Source organism: Coregonus lavaretus, assembly GCF_964263955.1.
Source record: "Coregonus lavaretus genome assembly, chromosome: 12".
Taxonomy (NCBI): Eukaryota; Metazoa; Chordata; class Actinopteri; order Salmoniformes; family Salmonidae; genus Coregonus; species Coregonus lavaretus.
In genome coordinates this window covers 44,863,634-44,885,214 of record NC_139999.1, presented here as the reverse complement: position 1 = coordinate 44,885,214, position 21,581 = coordinate 44,863,634, and the positions used below count along the sequence as shown (strand labels likewise).

Genomic DNA, 21,581 nt, shown 5'->3' with positions numbered 1-21,581 from the left:
TTCCCAAACAAGGTTTCTCCTTCCATTACTTCCAGACCTCCACCTAGTTCTGTTGCAGCAACCATGGAGGATGTCTCAGGGGCCACTGGTGGAGGACACAGTGGTTACAGTAGCTGGCTGGTCTAACTGTGGTTGGTCTGATTGCTCTGATTGAGAGCAGCTCAATGTGAACACCATCAGAGCCCTTTAATGGGACACACTGAACTGCTCCATGTACTGAGGGTGTTTGTGGGTAAGTGTGCATGCGTATGTAACTGCGCATGTGTGTGTGCGTATGTGTGGAAGTGGACTAGAGATAACGATCTATCTGCCGTTAAACAAACACAAACAGCCAGGCAGCGCTCCGTATCAAAGGGTATCTGTATCTGTAGAAGTCAACGGCCCTCTCACAAGGACACAAGGCTTGCCATTCTAAAGCAGTTTGTTGATGAGATCTAGGCCTGCAAATTAAGTTAAGGCTACTTGCCAAACTTTGGTTTATAAGCTAGGCTGTGTCAAGGTTGTGAAGAGGAGTATGGTAAAGTACATTGAGATAGTTTTTTAAAATAAAGTTTGATTTTATTAGTTTTATTTACCCTGTTCGAGCCATCACAGCTGGGTATGAAACATGTAGGCCCAACTCAAATCAGTGTCAAGGGAAACCAGATTTAACATTGGGGAGTCTTTTCTGAGTAGCTCCATGTGTTATGTGAGTGTGTTATGTGAGAAGAAATTGTTGCACAGTCTTCGGACCTCCTGTGAGGATTTCAGGATTTCATTATCATGACTTAGCAAAGTGACTCTTCTTCTCACCACAATGATCTCAATGGAGAATTCACTGTTGTAATGTAATAGTCATATAAAGCCCTCTCTTTACAGGCATTGTCACATCAGCCCGTGGCTGACTGGTCACACTGTAGGTGTTGTCCTCCATGTGCCTTACTTCAACAGCAAATTTCACACAAATCTGAGTATGCATAATGTCCCCGATTCCGACCCGAGTTAAGCGTACGTAAAAGGAACGTATTTGCATTTTTATGCACTTTTCTCTTTATGCGTATTCTAACCTAGAACTTAAGAATGAGAATCTGAGAGTCTGAATACCAAATACTGAGAAGTGCGTAGGAAAGGCGTAAATTCCTAAGTCGGAATCTGCCCCTACGTTTTTTACTGGAAAACAATGACAGGCTACTGAGCACCACTTTTCTCTTGGGGAGTATAAATACAGACAAAATGGAGGTAAAGGCCGACTGTACAGTGAAAACAGTTCTAGATTGCTGCATTGAGTTCTAGATCAGCACACAGTTCTAAATCATCAGCACACCAAATTCTAGATCAAAATCATATTTTATTTTTCACATGCTTCGAAAACAGGTGTAAACTTAGTGAAATGCTTACTCACAGGTCCTTTTCCAACAATGCTGAGTGAAAGATATATATTAACACAGTGAATAACGAATAACAATAACGAGTAAAAATAACATAGCTATATACAGGGAGTACCAGTACCGAGTTGATGTGCAGGCATTCAGGTAACTGAGGTAGCTATGTACATACAGACTGAGTGTACAAAACATTAAGAACACCTGCTGTTTCCATGACATAGACTGACCAGGTGAATCCAGGTGAAAGCTATGATCCCTTATTGATGTCACTTGTTAAATCCACTTTAAATCAGTCTAGATGAAGGGGAGGAGACAGGTTAAAGAAGGAGTTTAAGCCTTGAGAATATTGAGACATGGATTGTGTATGTGTGCCATTCAGAGGGTGAATGGGCAAGACAAAATATTTAAGTGCCTTTGTATGGGGTATGGTAGTAGTTGCCAGGTGCACTGGTTTGTGTGTCAAGAACTGCAACGCTACGGTGTTTTTCACGCTCAACAGTTTCCCGTGTGTATCAAGAATGGCCCACCACCCAAAGGACATCCAGCCAACTTGACATCTGTGGGAAGCATTGGAGTCAACATGGGCCAGAATCCCTGTGGAACGCTTTCGACATCTTGTAGAGTCCATGCCTCGACAAATTGAGCCTGTTTTGAGGGCAAAAGGAGGGGGTGCAACTCAATACTAGGAAGGTGTTCTTAATGTTTTGTACACTTAGTGTAGGTAGGCGTAAAGTGAGTAGGCAACAGGATAGATAATAGACAGCAGCGTATGTGGTGAGTGTGAAAGTCTGTGTGTGAGTATGTGAGATCAAAACACAGAACTCGACCCCTGGGCTCTAGATCCGAACACTGAGTTCTAGGTCCGGACACTGAGTTCTAGGGCTGGGAATTGCCAGAGACCTCATGATACGATATTATCCAGGGTTTTTTCTGGATCAAAAAGGGGCTTAGGTGGTGGGTGTGGCAATTAAAACATATTTCTCATGTATGCTGCAGAGGGACAAGAGAGTGCCATCAGTCATGTACAGTGAGGGGGAAAAAGTATTTGATCCCCTGCTGATTTTGTTTGTTTGCCCACTGACAAAGAAATGATCAGTCTATAATTTTAATGGTAGGTTTATTTGAACAGTGAGAGACAGAATAACAACAAAAAAATCCAGAAAAACGCATGTCAAAAATGTTATGAATTGATTTGCATTTTAATGAGGGAAATAAGTATTTGACCCCCTCTCAATCAGAAAGATTTCTGGCTCCCAGGTGTCTTTTATACAGGTAACGAGCTGAGATTAGGAGCACACTCTTAAAGGGAGTGCTCCTAATCTCAGCTTGTTACCTGTATAAAAGACACCTGTCCACAGAAGCAATCAATCAGATTCCAAACTCTCCACCATGGCCAAGACCAAAGAGCTCTCCAAGGATGTCAGGGGCAAGATTGTAGACCTACACAAGGCTGGAATGGGCTACAAGACCATGGCCAAGCAGCTTGGTGAGAAGGTGACAACAGTTGGTGCGATTATTCGCAAATGGAAGAAACACAAAATAACTGTCAATCTCCCTCGGCCTGGGGCTCCATGCAAGATCTCACCTCCTGGAGTTGCAATGATCATGAGAACGGTGAGGAATCAGCCCAGAACTACACGGGAGGATCTGGTCAATGATCTCAAGGCAGCTGGGACCATAGTCACCAAGAAAACAATTGGTAACACACTACGCAGTGAAGGACTGAAATCCTTCAGCGCCCGCAAGGTCCCCCTGCTCAAAAAAGCACATATACAGGCCCGTCTGAAGTTTGCCAATGAACATCTGAATGATTCAGAGGAGAACTGGATGAAAGTGTTGTGGTCAGATGAGACCAAAATCGAGCTCTTTGGCATCAACTCAACTCGCCGTGTTTGGAGGAGGAGGAATGCTGCCTATGACCCCAAGAACACCATCCCCACCGTCAAACATGGAGGTTGAAACATTATGCTTTGGGGGTGTTTTTCTGCTAAGGGGACAGGACAACTTCACCGCATCAAAGGGACGATGGACGGGGCCATGTACCGTCAAATCTTGGGTGAGAACCTCCTTCCCTCAGCCAGGGCATTGAAAATGGGTCGTGGATGGGTATTCCAGCATGACAATGACCCAAAACACACGGCCAAGACAACAAAGGAGTGGCTCAAGAAGAAGCACATTAAGGTCCTGGAGTGGCCTAGCCAGTCTCCAGACCTTAATCCCATAGAAAATCCGTGGAGGGAGCTGAAGGTTCGAGTTGCCAAACGTTAGCCTCGAAACCTTAATGACTTGGAGAAGATCTGCAAAGAGGAGTGGGACAAAATCCCTCCTGAGATGTGTTTAAACCAGGTGGCCAACTACAAGAAACGTCTGACCTCTGTGATTGCCAACAAGGGTTTTGCCACCAAGTACTAAGTCATGTTTTGCAGAGGGGTCAAATACTTATTTCCTGGAGTGGCCTAGCCATTCTCCAGACCTTAAGCCAGGGGTGTCAAACTCAATTTAGCTCAGGGGCCACATGGAGGAAAATCTATTCCCAAGTGGGCCGGACCGGTAAAATCATGGTATATATATAACTTAAAAACAACAACTTCAGATTGTTTTCTTTGTTTTAATACGATCAACATAAAACATAAAGCTGGAGCCTGAGGACAGTGTGTCCAAAATAGTACAAGCACAACATCACTATTAATCATAAAACACCAAGTTTATTTGAAAATTCTAAAGAAAAAGAACACAAACACACAATGCCTCAGTGATTCACAGAACTGTTTCACAGATCACAGAACTATATCAGGGTGTCATTTCTCAGGCAGAAATTTAGATAAAAATAATGAAATCCTGTTCCCCAAACAAGTGCAAGAACCACAGAGTCAAGAATAGGTTAAATATACAAATAAAATAAAAATCTATTAAAAACAAAAGCACATCAACATAAAAACATAAAGCTGGAGCCTGAGGACAGTGTGTCCAAAAGCACAACATCACTATTAATCATAAAACCCCTCAAGTTATTTGAAAATTCTGAGGACAAAGAACACACAATGCCTCAGTGATTCACAGAAGTATATCACAGATCACAGAACTATATCAGGGTGTCTCATGCAGCACTTTAAGTGGGGTTGCATAGTTTTTGACTCCTGATACCTGGCATCTTTTAGCTTTCACCAGCGCATCAATATCAGGCATCACATCCTGAGTGGCAGCCAACTTCAGGATGTGATTCAAGTGCTTGTGCGTGAGCCTTGAGCGCAGCTTTGTTTTATTTATGCTCATTACAGAGAAAACTTGCTCACAAAGATATGTGGTTCCAAACATGCACAACAGTTTTGCAGTGAGGGCTGTCAAGTTGGGGTAACCTGGCAAGAGATTCTGATAAAATGTGTCCAAGCCAGCTGCGGAAAATTTGCCCTTCAGATCCGAGTCACACTGCAAGTCTATTATTTCAAGTTGGATGCTGACGGGCAGATCAGAGGGATTCACGGTGAATGGCGAGCAAAAATCTTTGAAGTCTTTCTCCAGTTCACCATAAATATGAAAGCGTTGCTCAAACTTCCGTAACAGTCCCGTTATTTTATCTTTGAACCGCTTCATGTCTGCCACATGTTGGGTCGCGCACACATTTTTCAGACAGGGGAAGTGAGCTGCATCACCACCGGCGAGTTGCGTCTCCCACAATGACAGCTTCAACTTGAAAGAACGTATGCTGTCATAATACTGCGTGACAACTTTGTTGCGCCCTTGTAGCTGTTTGTTCAAGTTATTCAGGTGCTCTGTAACATCCACCATAAATACAAGGTCCTAGGTCCTGCATCCATTCTGCGGAATTAAATTCTAACACTGGTTTGCCCTTTTCTTCCATGAACTGTTCAATTTCTTCTCGTAAATCAAAGAAACGCCTCAGCACAGCACCTCGGCTTAACCATCTTACCTCAGTGTGGTATGGCAGGCCATAGATGTGGTCTTTCTCTCTGAGAAGGCTGTCAAACTGACGGTGATTCAGGCTTCCGGATCGGATGAAATTAACAGTTTGGATGACCACCTTCATGACGTTATCCATCTTTAATGACTTGCAACACAAAGCCTCCTGGTGCAAAATACAGTGAATAGTCCAAAAATCATGTCCTCCATTTGCAGATTGCACTTTCTCTCTGAACTTTGTCACAACGCCTGCTTTTTCCCGATCATTAAGGGCGCACCATCTGTAGCCAGGCTGACAGAGCGGGACCAGTCCACTCCGACCCTGTCCAGCGCGCCGACGAGTGCGGTGAAAATATCAGCTGCTGTCGTTGTATCTGTCAGTCATCGGCACCAACTCCACGAACTCCTCGGTGACGGTCAATGTGTCATCAACTCCGCGGATGAAAATGGCCAGTTGTGCAACATCTGTAACGTCCGTGCTTTCATCAATTGCAACCTAAAATGCAATAAATTACTTTACTTTTTGCTTCAACTGGCTGTCCAAATCCACTGAAAGATCGGAAATCCTGTCCGCAACTGTGTTTCTTGTCAGGCTGATATTTGCAAAAGCCTGGCGCTTTTCAGGGCACACAATCTCCGCTGCCTTCATCATGCATGTTTTTACAAATTCACCCTCACTAAATGGTTTTGAAGCCACTGCGATTTCATTAGCAATGAGGTAGCTAGCTTTCACTGCAGCGTCACTGCTGTCTCTGCTGTGAGTAAACACAGACTGCTGTTTCTTCAGACCCGCCAACAGTTCATTCACCTTCTCTCTTCTCCGCTGTCCTTGAAAGTTGTCATATTTGTCGGCATGAAGACTCACATAGTGGCGACGAAGGTTATATTCTTTCAGCACTGCAACATGCTGTGAACACACCAAACATACAGCTTTCCCATTCAATTCCGTGAATAAATAGGAGGATGACAATTTTTCTTGGAACACTCTGCATCCACTTTTCTCTTTTTTGACAGAGACATATTGGGGCAATGAGGGTGCCTAAGCACATAATGTTAAAAGTAGAAGCCGTAATAAATATCGCGGGCAAAACAAAGTAGCTCATCCGGACTGGCTGCACTTGCTTGACCTACTTGCTCTGCCCCGGTATAAACAGTTTGCTTGCTTAACACAATTGCTATTGCGCCATCCAGTGGACGCAATTGGAACAGCAGTTAATTTTATTGAAAAATTGCAGCTCATTTTTATACTTTACAAAATCATCTCGCGGGCCGGATTAAACCCGTTTGCGGGCCTGATCTGGCCCGCGGGCTGGATGTTTGACACCCCTGCCTTAAGCCCATAGAAAATCTGTGGAGGGAGCTGAAGGTTCGAGTTGCCAAACGTCAGCCTCGAAACCTTAATGACTTGGAGAAGATCTGCAAAGAGGAGTGGGACAAAAATCCCTCCTGAGATGTGTGCACACCTGGTGGCAAACTACAAGAAACATCTGACCTCTGATTGCCAACAAGGGTTTTGCCACCAAGTACTAAGTCATGTTTTGCAGAGGGGTCAAATACTTATTTCCCTCATTAAAATACAAATCAATTTATAACATTTTTGACATGCATTTTTCTGGATTTTGTTGTTGTTATTCTGTCTCTCACTGTTCAAATAAACCTACCATTAAAATTATAGACTGATCATGTCTTTGTCAGTGGGCAAACGTACAAAATCAGCAGAGGATCAAATACTTTTCCCTCACTGTAAATAAAAGTGCTGAAAACAGATTTGACGATATATCATTTAGTTTTGGTCTAGTTTGCTGTACCTGCACCAAAACTTCATTTTTAATTCATAGCTTGTTTCCCACCTTTAAAAAAATTATAAGGAGGCTATGAATGAAAAATACTGGAGTTTTGGTGCAGGTACAGCAAACTAAAACAAAAACAATATTGCAATAGTCAAAACTATACGATATAACGTCAAAAATAATATCCCGATACGCGTCAGAACACAGTTCTACACTGAACAAAAATATAAACGCAACATACAACAATTTCAAAGATTTTACAGAGTTAGTTCATAAAAGGAAATCAGTCCATTTAAATTAATTAGGCCCTAATCTATGGATTTCACATGACTGGGAATACAGACATGAATCTGTCGGTCACCGATACCTTAAAAGTAAGTAGGAGCATGGATCAGAAAACCAGTCAGTATCTGGTGTGATCACCATTTGCCTCACGCAGCGCAACACATCACCTTCGCATAGAGTTGATCAAGCTGTTGATTGTGGCCTGTGGAATGTTGTCCCCACTCCTCTTCAATGGCTGTGTAAAGTTGCTGGAAATTGGCGGGAACTGGAACACCCTGACATACACATAAATCCAGAGCATCCCAAACATGCTCAATGGGTGACATGTCTGGAGTATGCAGACCATAGAAGAACTGGGTCATTTTCAGATTCCAGGAATTGTACAGATCCTTGCGACATAGGGCCGTGCATTATCGATAAAATGCAATTGTATTCGTTGTCCGTAGCTTATGCCTGCCCATACCATAACCCCACTGCCACAATGGGGCACGCTCTGGTGGACATTCCTGCAGTAGCATGCCAATTGAACGCTCCTGCAAAAATTCAGACATCTGTGGCATTGTGTTGTGTGACATAACTGCACGTTTTAGTGGTCTTCATTGTCCCCAGCACAAGGTGCACCTGTGTAATGATCATGCCGTTTAATCAGCTTCTTGATATGCCACATCTGTTAGGTGGATGGATTATCTTGGCAAAGGAGAAATGCTCACTAACAGGGAAGTAAACAAATAAACTCAGCAAAAAAAGAAACGTCCCTTTATCAGGACCCTGTCTTTCAAAGATAATTTGTAAAAATCAAAATAACTTCACAGATCTTCATTGTTTCCCTTGCTTGTTCAATGAACCATACACAATTAAATGAACATGCACCTGTGGAACGGTCGTTAAGACACTAACAGCTTACAGACGGCAATTAAGGTCACAGTTATGAAAACTTAGGACACTAAAGAGGCCTTTCTACTGACTCTGAAAAACACCAAAAGAAAGATGCCCAGGGTCCCTGCTCATCTGCATGAACATGCCTAAGGCATGCTGCAAGGAGGCATGAGGACTGCAGATGTGGCCAGGGCAATAAATTGCAATGTCCGTACTGTGAGACGCCTAAGACAGCGCTACAGGGAGACAGCTGATCGTCCTCGCAGTGGCAGACCACGTGTAACAACACCTGCACAGGATCGGTACATCCGTACATCACACCTGTGGGACAGGTACAGGATGGCAACAACTGCCCAAGTTACACCAGGAACGCACAATCCCTCCATCAGTGCTCAGATTGTCCACAATAGGCTGAGAGAGGTTGGACTGAGGGCTTGTAGGCCTGTTGTAAGGCAGGGCCTCACCAGACATCACCGGCAACAACGTCGCCTATGGGCACAAACCCACCGTCGCTGGACCAGACAGGACTGGCAAAAAGTGCTCTTCACTGACGAGTTGCGGTTTTGTCTCACCAGGGGTGATGGTCGGATTCGTGTTTATCGTCGAAGGAATAAGCGTTACACCGAGGCCTGTACTCTGGAGCGGCATCATCGGACTGAGCTTGTTGTCATTGCAGGCAATCTCAACGCTGTGCGTTACAGGGAAGACATCCTCCTCCCTCATCTGGTACCCTTCCTGCAGGCTCATCCTGACATGACCCTCCAGCATGACAATGCCACCAGCCATACTGCTCATTCTGTGCGTGATTTCCTGCAAGACAGGAATGTCAGTGTTCTGCCACGGCCAGCGAAGAGCCCGGATGTCAATCCCATTGAGCACGTCTGGGACCTGTTGGATCGGAGGGTGAGGGCTAGGGCCATTCCCCCCAGAAATGTCTGGGAACTTGCAGGTGCCTTAGTGGATGAGTGGGGTAACATCTCACAGCAAGAACTGGCAAATCTGGTGCAGTCCATGAGGAGGATGAGGTGCACTGCAGTACTTAATGCAGCTGGTGGCCACACCAGATACTGACTTACTTTTGACCCCCCCCTTTCTTCAGGGACACATTATTCAATTTCTGTTAGTCACATTTTTTTTAATGTCTCAGTTGTTGAATCTTGTTATGTTCATACAAATATTTACACGTTAAATTTGCTGAAAATAAACGCAGTTGACAGTGAGAGGATGTTTCTTTTTTTGCTGAGTTTATGTGCACAAAATTTGAGAGAAATAAGGTTTTTGTGCACATGGAACATTTCTGGGATCTTTTATTTCAGCTCATGAAACTTCGGACCAACAGTTTACATGTTGCGTTTATATTTTTGTTCAGTACAGATCGGAACATTGAGTTCTTGATTGGAACACAGTTATTTCAAGTCAACAAGGGGACTCACTAGTTATAGGAGCCATGTCTAAAAGTAAACACTTTACTGTGCGAGTATAAATAGAGTGAAATGTGATGCTGTGTGTTCGTACTATAAGAACACCCCTGTCATTGGCTGATCAACACAGACGTAGCACACATGGTGAAACATTTCACTAATCATCATCAACTAGTATAAAGTTTATGATACTGTCCACAGTATTTCAATTGTGTGAGTGTGTATGTGTCTCTCTCACCTGTGCAGCTGCTGGAGGGGGCAGGGCTGTTACTACTCCCCTTCTTCTGTTTCTGGTTCTCCTCCTCTTTCTCCTGCTGCTGCGCCTCGTCGTCCTGAGAGTCCATGTCCCAGGAGCAAAGGCCATCCTCCCCCTCAGGTGACACCTCCGCTCCTCGCTCCCCCTCAGTCTCCCATTTTCCCAGCCCCTTCAGCAGCGGGCGTGGTTTCAGTTCCTTCAAGGCTGACTCCGGCTCCCTCTCGCCGTCCGAGGTGCGCTCCCCATGTGGGGAGGTGGTCCTGTTCTGGCAGACCCCCCCCTTCCTTACCGGACCCCCGACACGCCGCTTCCGATCCCGCCGAGGGGCGTCGCTTCTGACCGGCGCCAAGATGGCGGCCCTGGTGCCCTCCATGGCGCTGTGTGGCTTCTCCCCTGACTCTCAGCCACCCTCGGTCATGGCGCCACCATTCCCGCCCTGCTGGTGAGGAGGGGAACAGCCAGTTAGTACAGATCTGTTACAGATTAGTTACAGGAATGATTTATTCCAAATTGGTGGTGGTTCAGGAGGATACATTGGTGTGTTGCAATCAAATCAGAGCTGTTCTCACAGAATACAGTGACTGTCCAATCGGAATGCCTTTTACAAATCGAGACATCCAATTAGATCCATGAAACACTTCTCTCCAGTTAAAACAACACATTGTGAGATGATGAAAGGCTTCCATGTAACAGTGTAACAGGCACAGTCTCTTCTGGAAACACTTGTCAGAAGAGGCTTTGACCTGGTTCCATTCAACAGGCCCCTCCAAAGCTGAGACAGCTTCACCCAGTGCACCTCCAACCCAGAGAGATAGAACAGCCTCCCCCACAGAGACACAGCATATGGGCCAGGTTAGAGGTCTCCGATGCGGGCCTGGAGTTGGCCTGCTGCAGATGAGAGCCAGCTGTTAAACTCTAAATGACTGTAATTGATCCAGCTAACCACTAACAGAGAGAGGGAGTGAAAAAAATGGGGTGGGGGGGGAGAGAGCGAGCGAGAGGAGTATGCAACAAAAAAATAATGCACCGACACACACGCAGTGTAACTTCTGAGGCTTTGTGTACCAGATAGGGAGGAGATATGCGTGAGAAAAACACACACACACAGTGAGTAAGCTAGCCTCCAGGTCCCAGCACGTGTGGGCCATGGGGCAGGCAAGGCTGGTGTTTTTCTACAGACACCTGTTGTTGGGAGGGAGCGCACAATGTCTGGGTGTCTGGTGTTGTCTGAGCTGAAGACGCTCTGCGTGCTGCGTGTGTGTGTGTAGGGACGCTCTGCTCTTTGGATCAGCCAGCGCCACTGACCTTTCCCCACATTCCCCACTTTCTACTGAACAGCCATGCACTTTCCCCCACTGGCCTTCGGTGGTTGTTTCTGTGTGTGTGTCTGCCAAGTAGAAATAGGGTTCAAGGGAACAGAGGCTGTAGGGCTGATTTCATGTGGGATCACCAAGTTTATCAATCTGGTGCATTTAGAAGAGGGAAGAGAGAATACACTAGAGCCACGGAATTTAAAACGCCTCCGCTCTCTACAACATACACTCACTCCAGAACAGCCTGAATTCTTTGAGGAATGGATTTGACAAGGTGTCAAAAATGTCCGTTGCTCAATTGGTATCAAGGGACCTAACGTGCCAGGAAAACATTCCCCACACCACCACCACCAGCCTGTACCAGGCAGGTTGGGTCCATGGAAGCAACAGGAACCAGGATTCGTTAGACCAGGTGATATTTTTCCACTCCTCAATTGTCCAGTGTTGGTGATCGTGTGCCCACTGGAGCCGCTTCTTCTTGTTTTTAGCTGATAGGAGTGGAACCCGGTGTCGTCGTCTGCTGCAATAGCCCATCCGTGACAAGGATCGACGAGTTGTGCGTTCCGAGATGCCATTCTGCACACCACTGTTGTACTGCGCCGTTAATTGTCCGTTTGTGGCCCGCCTGTTAGCGTGCATGATTCTTGCCATTCTCGTTCGACCTCTCTCATCAACAAACTGTTTTCGACCACAGGAATGCCGCTGACTGGATGTTTTTTGTTTGTCGCACCATTCTCAGTAAACCCTAGACAACGTTGTGCGTGAAAAGCCCAGGAGGGCGGACGTTTCTGAGATACTGGATTTGGAGCGCCTGGCACCGACGATCATACCACGCTCCAAGTTGCTTAGGTCACCTGTTTTGCCCATTCTAAAATGTTATTGAACAGTAACAATGCCTTGATGCCTGGTTGCCTGCTTTATATAGCAAGCCACGGCCACATGACTCACTCACTGTAGGAGCAAACCATTTTCGTGAATGGGGTGGTGTACCTAATAAAACAGTAAAAAAGCAAAAAAGCAAGCGCCATTTAAGATTAATTTATTGAAACCGTAATATCAACTGTTCTATTATATTGTGGAACACAATCTTAAAAACGCAGTAACCTCAGCAGCAGTGCTTTCTTGTAGAAGCCTATGGCTGTGCAATGGCATAGCCTTGTTTTGTTAATTTAACAGACATATGCTCTTATTTCCCTAGCCATTATAACAGTCAAGACACTTATTTTATAGTAAAAACAACATGAAATATAACAGAATAAAATAGAACAGACTATTTTTCCAAATGAAAAAAGTTGCCAGTAGGAAGTGATGCGCATTTCGTGCATCGAACAGTTATTATCAAAGAGTAATAATTTGAAACGGGGCTCAATTTGGTGAGTTGAAAGACAATTCTTTCAGGGTTACAAACCAAAATATGCCGTCTTTTCAATATACAGATGTTGGATTTAGTTTATTCTGCCTGTTGTTTGTCATTTTCAAACTGGATGAACAATTCCACATGGTGATTAATTCCGGCAGCGACATCCGTTTATTTGTGCATATTTTCAGTGTGGAACCTATCTATGTTTAGGGGGGTTATAGCCTAGGCTACCCAATTCTCAATGGCACTAGCAGTTCACAAAGTAGCTCAATTGAAAAATAGACTGGATGCAATTATTCCATAACTGCAGCTCATTGTTGGAATACATATTTGCCTACTTCCATCAACCAGTCCATTTTGAATTTGTGATAAAACTCTCGTCATTTGGCAAGGAATATTTGGCTTGTATATCCCATCAGATAGGTTTTTATAGGCATTTATTTCTGTAGGCCTAACGGGAGCTTGTGTGCGCTCTCCGAACGCGTGTGTGAAAGGAGCAGTCGGAACGCAATTTAGTGAATGGGACACGGAGGGGAAAGGGAATTTAGAGAGAAGAACTGTGTTACGCTTGGCTTGTTTTCTTTTTTGTTGTGCCCCGCAAATGCACATGTACAAATGGAACACTAGAGCGAAAGCAAATTATGTTGTCTTCAAGACAAAATTTCACTTGCCCGTTCGGGCAGCTACAAAGCACATTCCACCAAATAGTTTTACAGTATAAAAAAATAATTGATCTTTGGTTAAAGATCACCACTTCCTCAGGTGCTGAATAATAGCCTATAGGCCAATATGCACAAAGATGTCTGCAAATTCTCTGAAAAGCAAAAATAAATGTGATAAATCCTAGTTTGACAGGTTGCACATCAAAATATCAATTCCCTGGATATGTTATATGAAATAGCTTACTTTTGGAATCATACTTGGCACTGGAAAACAATTGTCTAGAGTCTGCCGCTAATGTAAAATATCGCCCAGCTCTACAATATAACCTGGTACTACATTTACATTTTAGTCATTTAGCAGACGCTCTTATCCAGAGCGACTTACAGGAGCAATTAGGGTTAAGTGCCTTGCTCAAGGGCACATTGACAGATTTTTCACCTAGTCGGCTCGGGGATTAGAACTAGCGACCTTTCGGTTACTGGCACAACGCTCTTAACCACTAAGCTACCTGCCGCCCTAGCTAGGGCCGGGATGATACCAGTATCGCAATACTCATTAGTATAGTGGCAAGGGAAACAAAACACGAAGGGGATTTAACTTCTTTAGGAAAACAGCCCTAATGTTGGAAACCAACATTATGTTGTCATCCAGAGTCACAGTTATTTGTTTCCCAAGCTATAGCACACAATATTTTACATAGAGCAGGTTTTTAAAGGACCAAAGCGTTTGGTCTGCTTTGTTTTTTCATTTTTGCCCTAAAAAAATATATTTCGATACTGATATTGTCCCGAACCTAGTACTAGCTATGCTACAAATAAACATCAGGACAATACACGGACCCAACAGCTAAAAGGATATCGATCCGGAGGAGAGCAGCTAGACGACGGAGGTGGGAGTAAGCACTGAGGGTTTATGTCATTGCACTGTCAGTGCAGGCATCTCGTGGGTCTTCACAATGACTTCAGATGATCAGTTGTGGTTTGCTGATATCACGCAGTCAGCACTGGTCGCCATCCTCTCCGTCAGATTACATTTTTAAATTGAAAGGGCGGGAGTCAGGAGACGAGAGTAACCTCAGTAACCTCAGCACAACTATGCCCTGTAACGTTACTGCCTATTCACTCAATCTGCTGCCAGACAGGCTAATGGCAATACAGACGACAATATAACTACATAAACAAACTTGTAACTTCATAACTATCAGCTAGCTATATGTGAACCATAATAATCTAGCTAGCCAGCTAGTTTAACTGGCAAAAATGACCTTAAACTAATGTTATGCCAGGTAAATGATTAGCTGTCAATTATTTGTGGCTAGCTAGCTAGCAACTTGGTCCTATTGACTAACTATGGGCTTGCGACCTACGCACACTACAGTGAGTATTATAGGCAGGTAAACATGCTACAATTAACACGTATTTATTAACGCATCAAAATCAAATATTGAAGTCAGGCAAACATACGAGATGTGAATGGGCAACATTTCGTTCTAAAGTCTGAGTTTATCTTCTCTTGCTTCAGCTCAAATAATGAGTGACATTGATTAAGACATATTGCATCTTTTTTTATGTGGTTGCTTCATATTTCTGTGCATACTTCCCGTTGATGCTTGCATTGACGCATGCTTCGAAATGTGTACAAGCGGAGTACGCTTCTGAGAAGTGCCCTCCGTGCTCCGTTTTGCATACTTTGATTTGGACTCATACGCCTATTTGCGTGCTCTGAGCATAGTAGTAGTCATATTGAGAAACATCCTACGTATTTGAGACCGAAACGTTGGATGTCTATAGCCTATATCACGGTTAGAGATAATTCCAATATTCAAATAGTATGATGCATTTTTGTTGGATATCCGGATATTCAAAATACATGTAATATTTATTTTTTTACTTCCGTTTTTAACCTGAGCACTGCTGCGCGAGGGAGAGCGGCTGGCGCTCTATTGCTCAGTGTTAAAATAGGCCTATAATACTTTTTTCCTAGCAAAAATGTATTCAAGTATTCAAATACTAACGTCCGTTCGGATATTCAAATAACCGTGCACATCCCTAATAATGGTATTTCGCGAGTATACAGTGAGGGAAAAAAGTATTTGATCCCCTGCTGATTTTGTACATTTGCCCACTGACAAAGAAATTATCAGTCTATAATTTTAATGGTAGGTTTATTTGAACAGTGAGAGACAGAGTAACAACAACAAAAAAACAGAAAAACGCATGTCAAAAATGTTATAAATTGATTTGTATTTTAATGAGGGAAATAAGTATTTGATCCCTCTGCAAAACATGACTTAGTACTTGGTGGCAAAACCCTTGTTGGCAATCACAGAGGTCAGACGTTTCTTGTAGTTGGCCACCAGGTTTGCACAAATCTCAGGAGGGATTTTGTCCCACTGCTCTTTACAGATCTTCTCCAAGTCATTAAGGTTTCGAGGCTGACGTTTGGCAACTCGAACCTTCAGCTCCCTCCAAAGATTTTCTATGGGATTAAGGTCTGGAGACTGGCTAGGCCACTCCAGGACCTTAATGTGCTTCTTCTTGAGCCACTCCTTTGCCTTGGCCGTGTGTTTTGGGTCATTGTCATGCTGGAATACCCATCCACGACCCATTTTCAATGCCCTGGCTGAGGGAAGGAGGTTCTCACCCAAGATTTGACGGTACATGGCCCCGTCCATCGTCCCTTTGATGCGGTGAAGTTGTCCTGTCCCCTTAGCAGAAAAACTCCCCCAAAGCATAATGTTTCCACCTCCATGTTTGACTGTTGGGATGGTGTTCTTGGGGTCATAGGCAGCATTCCTCCTCCTCCAAACACGGCGAGTTGAGTTGATGCCAAAGAGCTCCATTTTGGTCTCATCTGACCACAACACTTTCACCCAGTTCTCCTCTGAATCATTCAGATGATCATTGGCAAACTTCAGACGGGCCTGTATATGTGCTTTCTTGAGCAGGGGGACCTTGCGGGCGCTGCAGGATTTCAGTCCTTCACGGCGTAGTGTGTTACCAATTGTATTCTTGGTGACTATTGTCCCAGCTGCCTTGAGAACATTGACAAATCCTCCCGTGTAGTTCTGTGCTGATTCCTCACCGTTCTCATGATCATTGCAACTCCAGGAGGTGAGATCTTGCATGGAGCCCCAGGCCGAGGGAGAGTGACAGATCTTTTGTGTTTGTTCCATTTGCAAATAATCGCACCAACTGTTGTCACCTTCTCACCAAGCTGCTTGGCGATGGTCTTGTAGCCCATTCCAGCCTTGTGTAGGTCTACAATCGTGTCCCTGACATCCTTGGAGAGCTCTTTGGTCTTGGCCATGGTGGAGAGATTGGAATCTGATTGATTGATTGCTTCTGTGGACAGGTGTCTTTTATACAGGTAACAAGCTGAGCTTAGGAGCACTCCCTTTAAGAGTGTGCTCCTAATCTCAGCTCGTTACCTGTATAAAAGACACCTGGGAGCCAGAAATCTTTCTGATTGAGAGGGGATCAAATACTTATTTCCCTCATTAAAATGCAAATCAATTTATAACATTTGATGTGTTTTTCTGGATTTTTTGTTGTTATTCTGTCTCTCACTGTTCAAATAAACCTACCATTAAAATTATAGACTGATCATTTCTTTGTCAGTGGGCAAACATACAAAATCAGCAGGGGATCAAATACTTTTTTCCCTCACTGTAAGTGTGCATGAGTCAAACAACCCATTCTGCATTCAAACTAGTTACGTCATCAAATCTCAATTTCTGAACACAGTAAGCGAATCAAAGCCCATTGGCTAAACTCCGATACATAACAGTGACAAGATCAAAGAGAACACATTCTCTGACGAATCAATGACTTCGGCTAGACGAGTCTGACTGCCCGGAGTCCCTGGCAGGGGTTCGTAATGCTAAACTTCTCAAATCTTTCCCAACAGTCCCCAGCTTTTCTGCGATTAAGACAAAGCAAAGAATGCATTCATTTCCCAGTGTTAAATAAGAGCAGCTTAGGCAGGAATGATTGAGGCTGGCTGGGTCAAAGTTAATCTACGGGCTGGACTTAAAGAGCAAAGAACGACAGGAGAGAGGGAAGGAAGGATGGATGGAGAGGGAAGGGTGGGGAAAGACACTATAGGCCAGTAGATTGGGACCTGCTGGCAACTACCTATGAAACAATAGAGCCAATCAAGGTCAGAGTTGCCTGGTAGTTAGTCTTGTCCCCTGGGACTGGCCTGTTTCAACACTTATAAAAATGCATCCTTCCTTCCTGGAGGGAATCACTGACCTGTATGTGATTGGAAAAATGTCCCCAATAACACTCGCTCAGAGATCTGGGATTGCTTCAAGGGAGGAGGAAGGAAGGTAGGGTTGAATTGTACAAGCATCCCAACAGGTCTCCGCCAGGACTCTGTTTTGCGGAATTCTCTTTGAGTGGTTGATGTTGTGAATTTCTCTCCACTGCACAAACTCTATCCTCGGAGTGCCCTCTCCATTCTCTCCACCAAGCTCCTGTATGCACCTCTCCTCCCATCTCCATTGAAACAGACCAGATGAACTGCTGCTCCTCCCTCTGTGCTCGCTAAAGCCCACTGAATGGGACATCCGTTCACCTCAGACCCAGATCAGTGATAAACACACATTGTGAAAGACCAGAGGGAGTCTTTTAAAATAAGGGGCACATTCTTACTCTTACCCCAAAAGAAATGAATGCCACAACAATGGTATACATCAGTCAAGTCTACACATTCTATATTCATGATGTCTATGGGTTCATTTGCAATCTAGGTTATGGGTTTCTGTTGTACACAAAGTATGAATGGACTGGTTTCCATTGACAGTCATAAGAGACAAAATTATCACTTCCAAAAATGCTTATACTAGGGAAATCTGAAAACCAGTATGACAGGTTGTGGGTGTGGGACAAGTCTAAATGCTCTTGATTTCTTTGGGAAAAGTCACCGGAGTGGAAACATAACCTTAAGTCATCAGTCTCTGAAGGCAGCCGATAGAGTAACTGAGTTTTGTAGCGCGTTGTTTAAGAAAGCAAGAATCAACCAGGCTTAGTGTCCACATAGACAGATAAATCTTCTTAGTCACAAAACACTGAAGTTCTAGAAACATCCTTGCGAAATACAAAATACTAGCCTATCAACTTCAACTAGGCCTATGCTATGCTTCTGCAGCAACACAGACAGCCTTGCTCCTGGTTTTCTAAACAATGAAAACATTGTGTAGCCTAAATCTTACTCCACACATGACATTTGAAGACAAAATATAGCCCAAAGTCAAACTGTAAAGTATTGAAAACAAAAGAGAAGGAATGCGGACAGACAATAGCACTGACATATCCTGCCAAAAGTTTCCACACACTTAACGTGCGTAGATCTATGCACGTGCGTGAGCTGGGTGGAGTCATATTTTAGAGGAACGTGCACCTTTTGGTAACATGATACCTCACCGATCCAGACTCCCAAATAGCAACATTCACAAGGGGGCGACAGAGGTTCTCTTGTTGTCTTTTCATTTGATGTGAAAGCAAAATAAGTCTCTCTCTTCTGGTCTTCCCTTGCTAGCAAGTTGGCTAAACACGGCAAGCTAGCTAACCTTTTAACTTCCTACATCACCATGTGAAATAATCTGATTTATAATGAAATAACATGCCCTGACAAATATTATTATACTTGCCGGTGTAACCTACAACATAAAAAATAAAAAAAACACCTCAAACTTGGATCACAGACAGACAGTTTAAAAAATGCTTGCTATTTTCTCAGAGTATGATTTCACACGCCTGAGGATGAGCTGGCCAATCAGCGGTCTAGAGGAGGATGAGCTGGCCAATCAGCGGCCTACTAGTATTAATATTTTTACTGACCGGTATACGCCCACACCATTCTGTTAGGGTACGCTCACACCATTCTAACACAGAAAACTGATTTTTAACATGCATAATTAAACCATTTTGGATTGAAAACTATTTCACTGATAAGTAATTTATAGGTCATATTTCTGGAAACACTGGACAGTTACTTTAAAGCAAATGTCCTGCAATTCTACACATTTTGTCATGGCTTATGCCATGTTCTTATCCTATCTGAGTGACTCAAACATAAAATCAATGGCCCCCCATGCCATGAATTTTAGATCCTCCCGGACTGTGGGCAATTCCACTATAATGGAATTATGCTAGCCTTTGACTCATTTTTTTTTTTTACTTAAACAAATGTATGCCAAAACAAAAACGATTGAATTCAAAGTTTAAAAAACAACACCATTCAATTCTATGCACAAGGACTACTTTTAACAATTTGCACAGAAAAATGTACAAATACTAATTTAGTGTTAAAACCGATCAGATGCAGTAAAATCTCCCTCAGGGTTTTATGAGACCACTTTTTCCAAAAACGATCTGCTCCGAATTAAGATTCAAAGATGTCTGCAGAAAGAATGGGGTGTCAACTATGACATGGCAACTTGAGTTAGAAAAATATATATTTTCATTATTGAACTATAGTATGTGAAGTGGATTTACACCTGTTAACAGAATTACGGTAACAGAATTACATAATTGGTCCCTGATCTGTACTACACAGAAATGCATAATTGTGGATATGAAAGTCATTCTCCTCATGCTCCTCTTGACGCCTTGATAAGTTCATTTCCTGAGGATGGCTCACCCCTCACAGTTCTGGGTGACTTTAACCTCCCTACGTCTGCCTTTGACTAATTTCTCTCTGCCTCCTTCTTTCCACTCCTCTCCTCTTTTGACCTCACCCTCTCACCGTCCCCCCCTACTCACAAGGCAGGCAATACGCTTGACCTCATCTTTACTAGATGCTGTTCTTCTACTAATCTCACTGCAACTGAGTCTCCCGAGTGGCGCAGTGGTCTAAGGCACTGCATCACAGTGCTAGCTGTGCCACTAGAGATCGTGGTTCGAATCCAGGCTCTGTCGTAGCCGGCCGTGACCGGGAGACCCATGGGGCGGCGCACAATTGGCCCAGCGTCGTCCAGGGTAGGGGAGGGAATGGCCGGCAGGGATGTAGCTCAGTTGATAAGAGCATGGCGTTTGCAACGCCAGGGTTGTGGGTTCGATTCCCACAGGGGGTATGAAAAAAAGAATAATGTATGCACTCACTAACTGTAAGTCGCTCTGGATAAGAGCGTCTGCTAAATGACTAAAATGTAAATGTAAAAACTCCCCTCCATGTCTCCGACCACTACTTTGTATCCTTTTCTCTCTCGCTCTCCTCCAACACTACTCACTCTGCCCCTACTCAGATGGTAATGCGCAACCTTCGCTCTCTCTCTCCCGCTACTCTCTCCTCTTCCATCATATCATCTCTTCCCTCTGCTCAATCCTTCTCCCTCCAATCTCCTGATTCTGCCTCCTCAACCCTCCTCTCCTCCCTTGACTCTCTATGTCCCCTATCCTCCCGGCCGGCCCGGTCCTCCCCTCCTGCTCCGTGGCTTGACGACTCATTGCGAGCTCACAGAACAGGGCTCTGGGCAGCCGAGCGGAAATGGAGGAAAGCTAGACTCCCTGCGGACCTGGCATCTTTTCACTCCCTCCTCTCTACATTTTCTTCCTCCGGTTCTGCTGCTAAAGCCACTTTCTACCACTAAATTCCAAGCACCTGCCTCTAACCCTAGGAAGCTCTTTGCCACCTTCTCCACCCTGCTGAATCCTCCCCCCCTTGATCCAAACCAGTCAGGTTTTAAGACTGGTCATTCAACTGAGACTGCTCTTCTCTGTGTCACGGAGGCTCTCCGCACTGCTAAAGCTAACTCTCTCTCCTCTGCTCTTGTCCTTCTAGACCTGTCTGCTGCCTTTGATACTGTGAACCATCAGATCCTCCTCTCCACCCTCTCCGAGCTGGGCATCTCCCGCGCGGCTCACTCTTGGATTGCGCTCTACAACATTCGGAGAGTACGATCCTGCCTTACACAGGAAGCGGCACAGGTCCTAATCCAGGCACTTGTCATCTCCCTTCTGGATTACTGCAACTCGCTGTTGGCTGGGCTCCCTGCCTGTGCTATTAAACCCCTACAACTCATCCAGAATGTCGCAGCCCGTCTGGTGTTCAACCTTCCCAAGTTCTCTCACGTCACCCCGCTCCTCCACACACTCCACTGGCTTCCAGTTGAAGCTCGCATCTGCTACAAGACCATGGTGCTTGCCTACGGAGCTGTGAGGGGAACGGCACCTCCGTACCTTCAGGTTCTGATCAGTCCCTACACCCAAACGAGGGCACTGCGTTCATCCACCTCTGGCCTGCTGGCCCCCCTACCTCTGCAGAAGCACAGTTCCGGCTCAGCCCAGTCAAAACTGTTCGCTGCTCTGGCACCCCAATGGTGGAACAA

General features: G+C 44.5%; 1 protein-coding gene across 3 annotated transcripts in view; it reads right to left on the bottom strand.

The window, feature by feature from the left end:
* The window catches only part of LOC311138412 (peroxisome proliferator-activated receptor delta-like), a 45,709-nt gene that overhangs the window by 7,182 nt on the left and 16,946 nt on the right, over positions 1 to 21,581 (bottom strand). For 2 of the 3 annotated variants that reach the window (XM_084173085.1, XM_084173083.1), the window contains exon 2: positions 9,893 to 10,349. In XM_084173085.1, the coding sequence (XP_084029211.1) occupies positions 9,893 to 10,283 (391 nt within the window). In that variant the 5' untranslated portion in view covers positions 10,284 to 10,349. The remainder of the gene's footprint in view (positions 1 to 9,892; positions 10,350 to 21,581) is intronic. The other variant, XM_084173084.1, reaches the window with a different exon arrangement.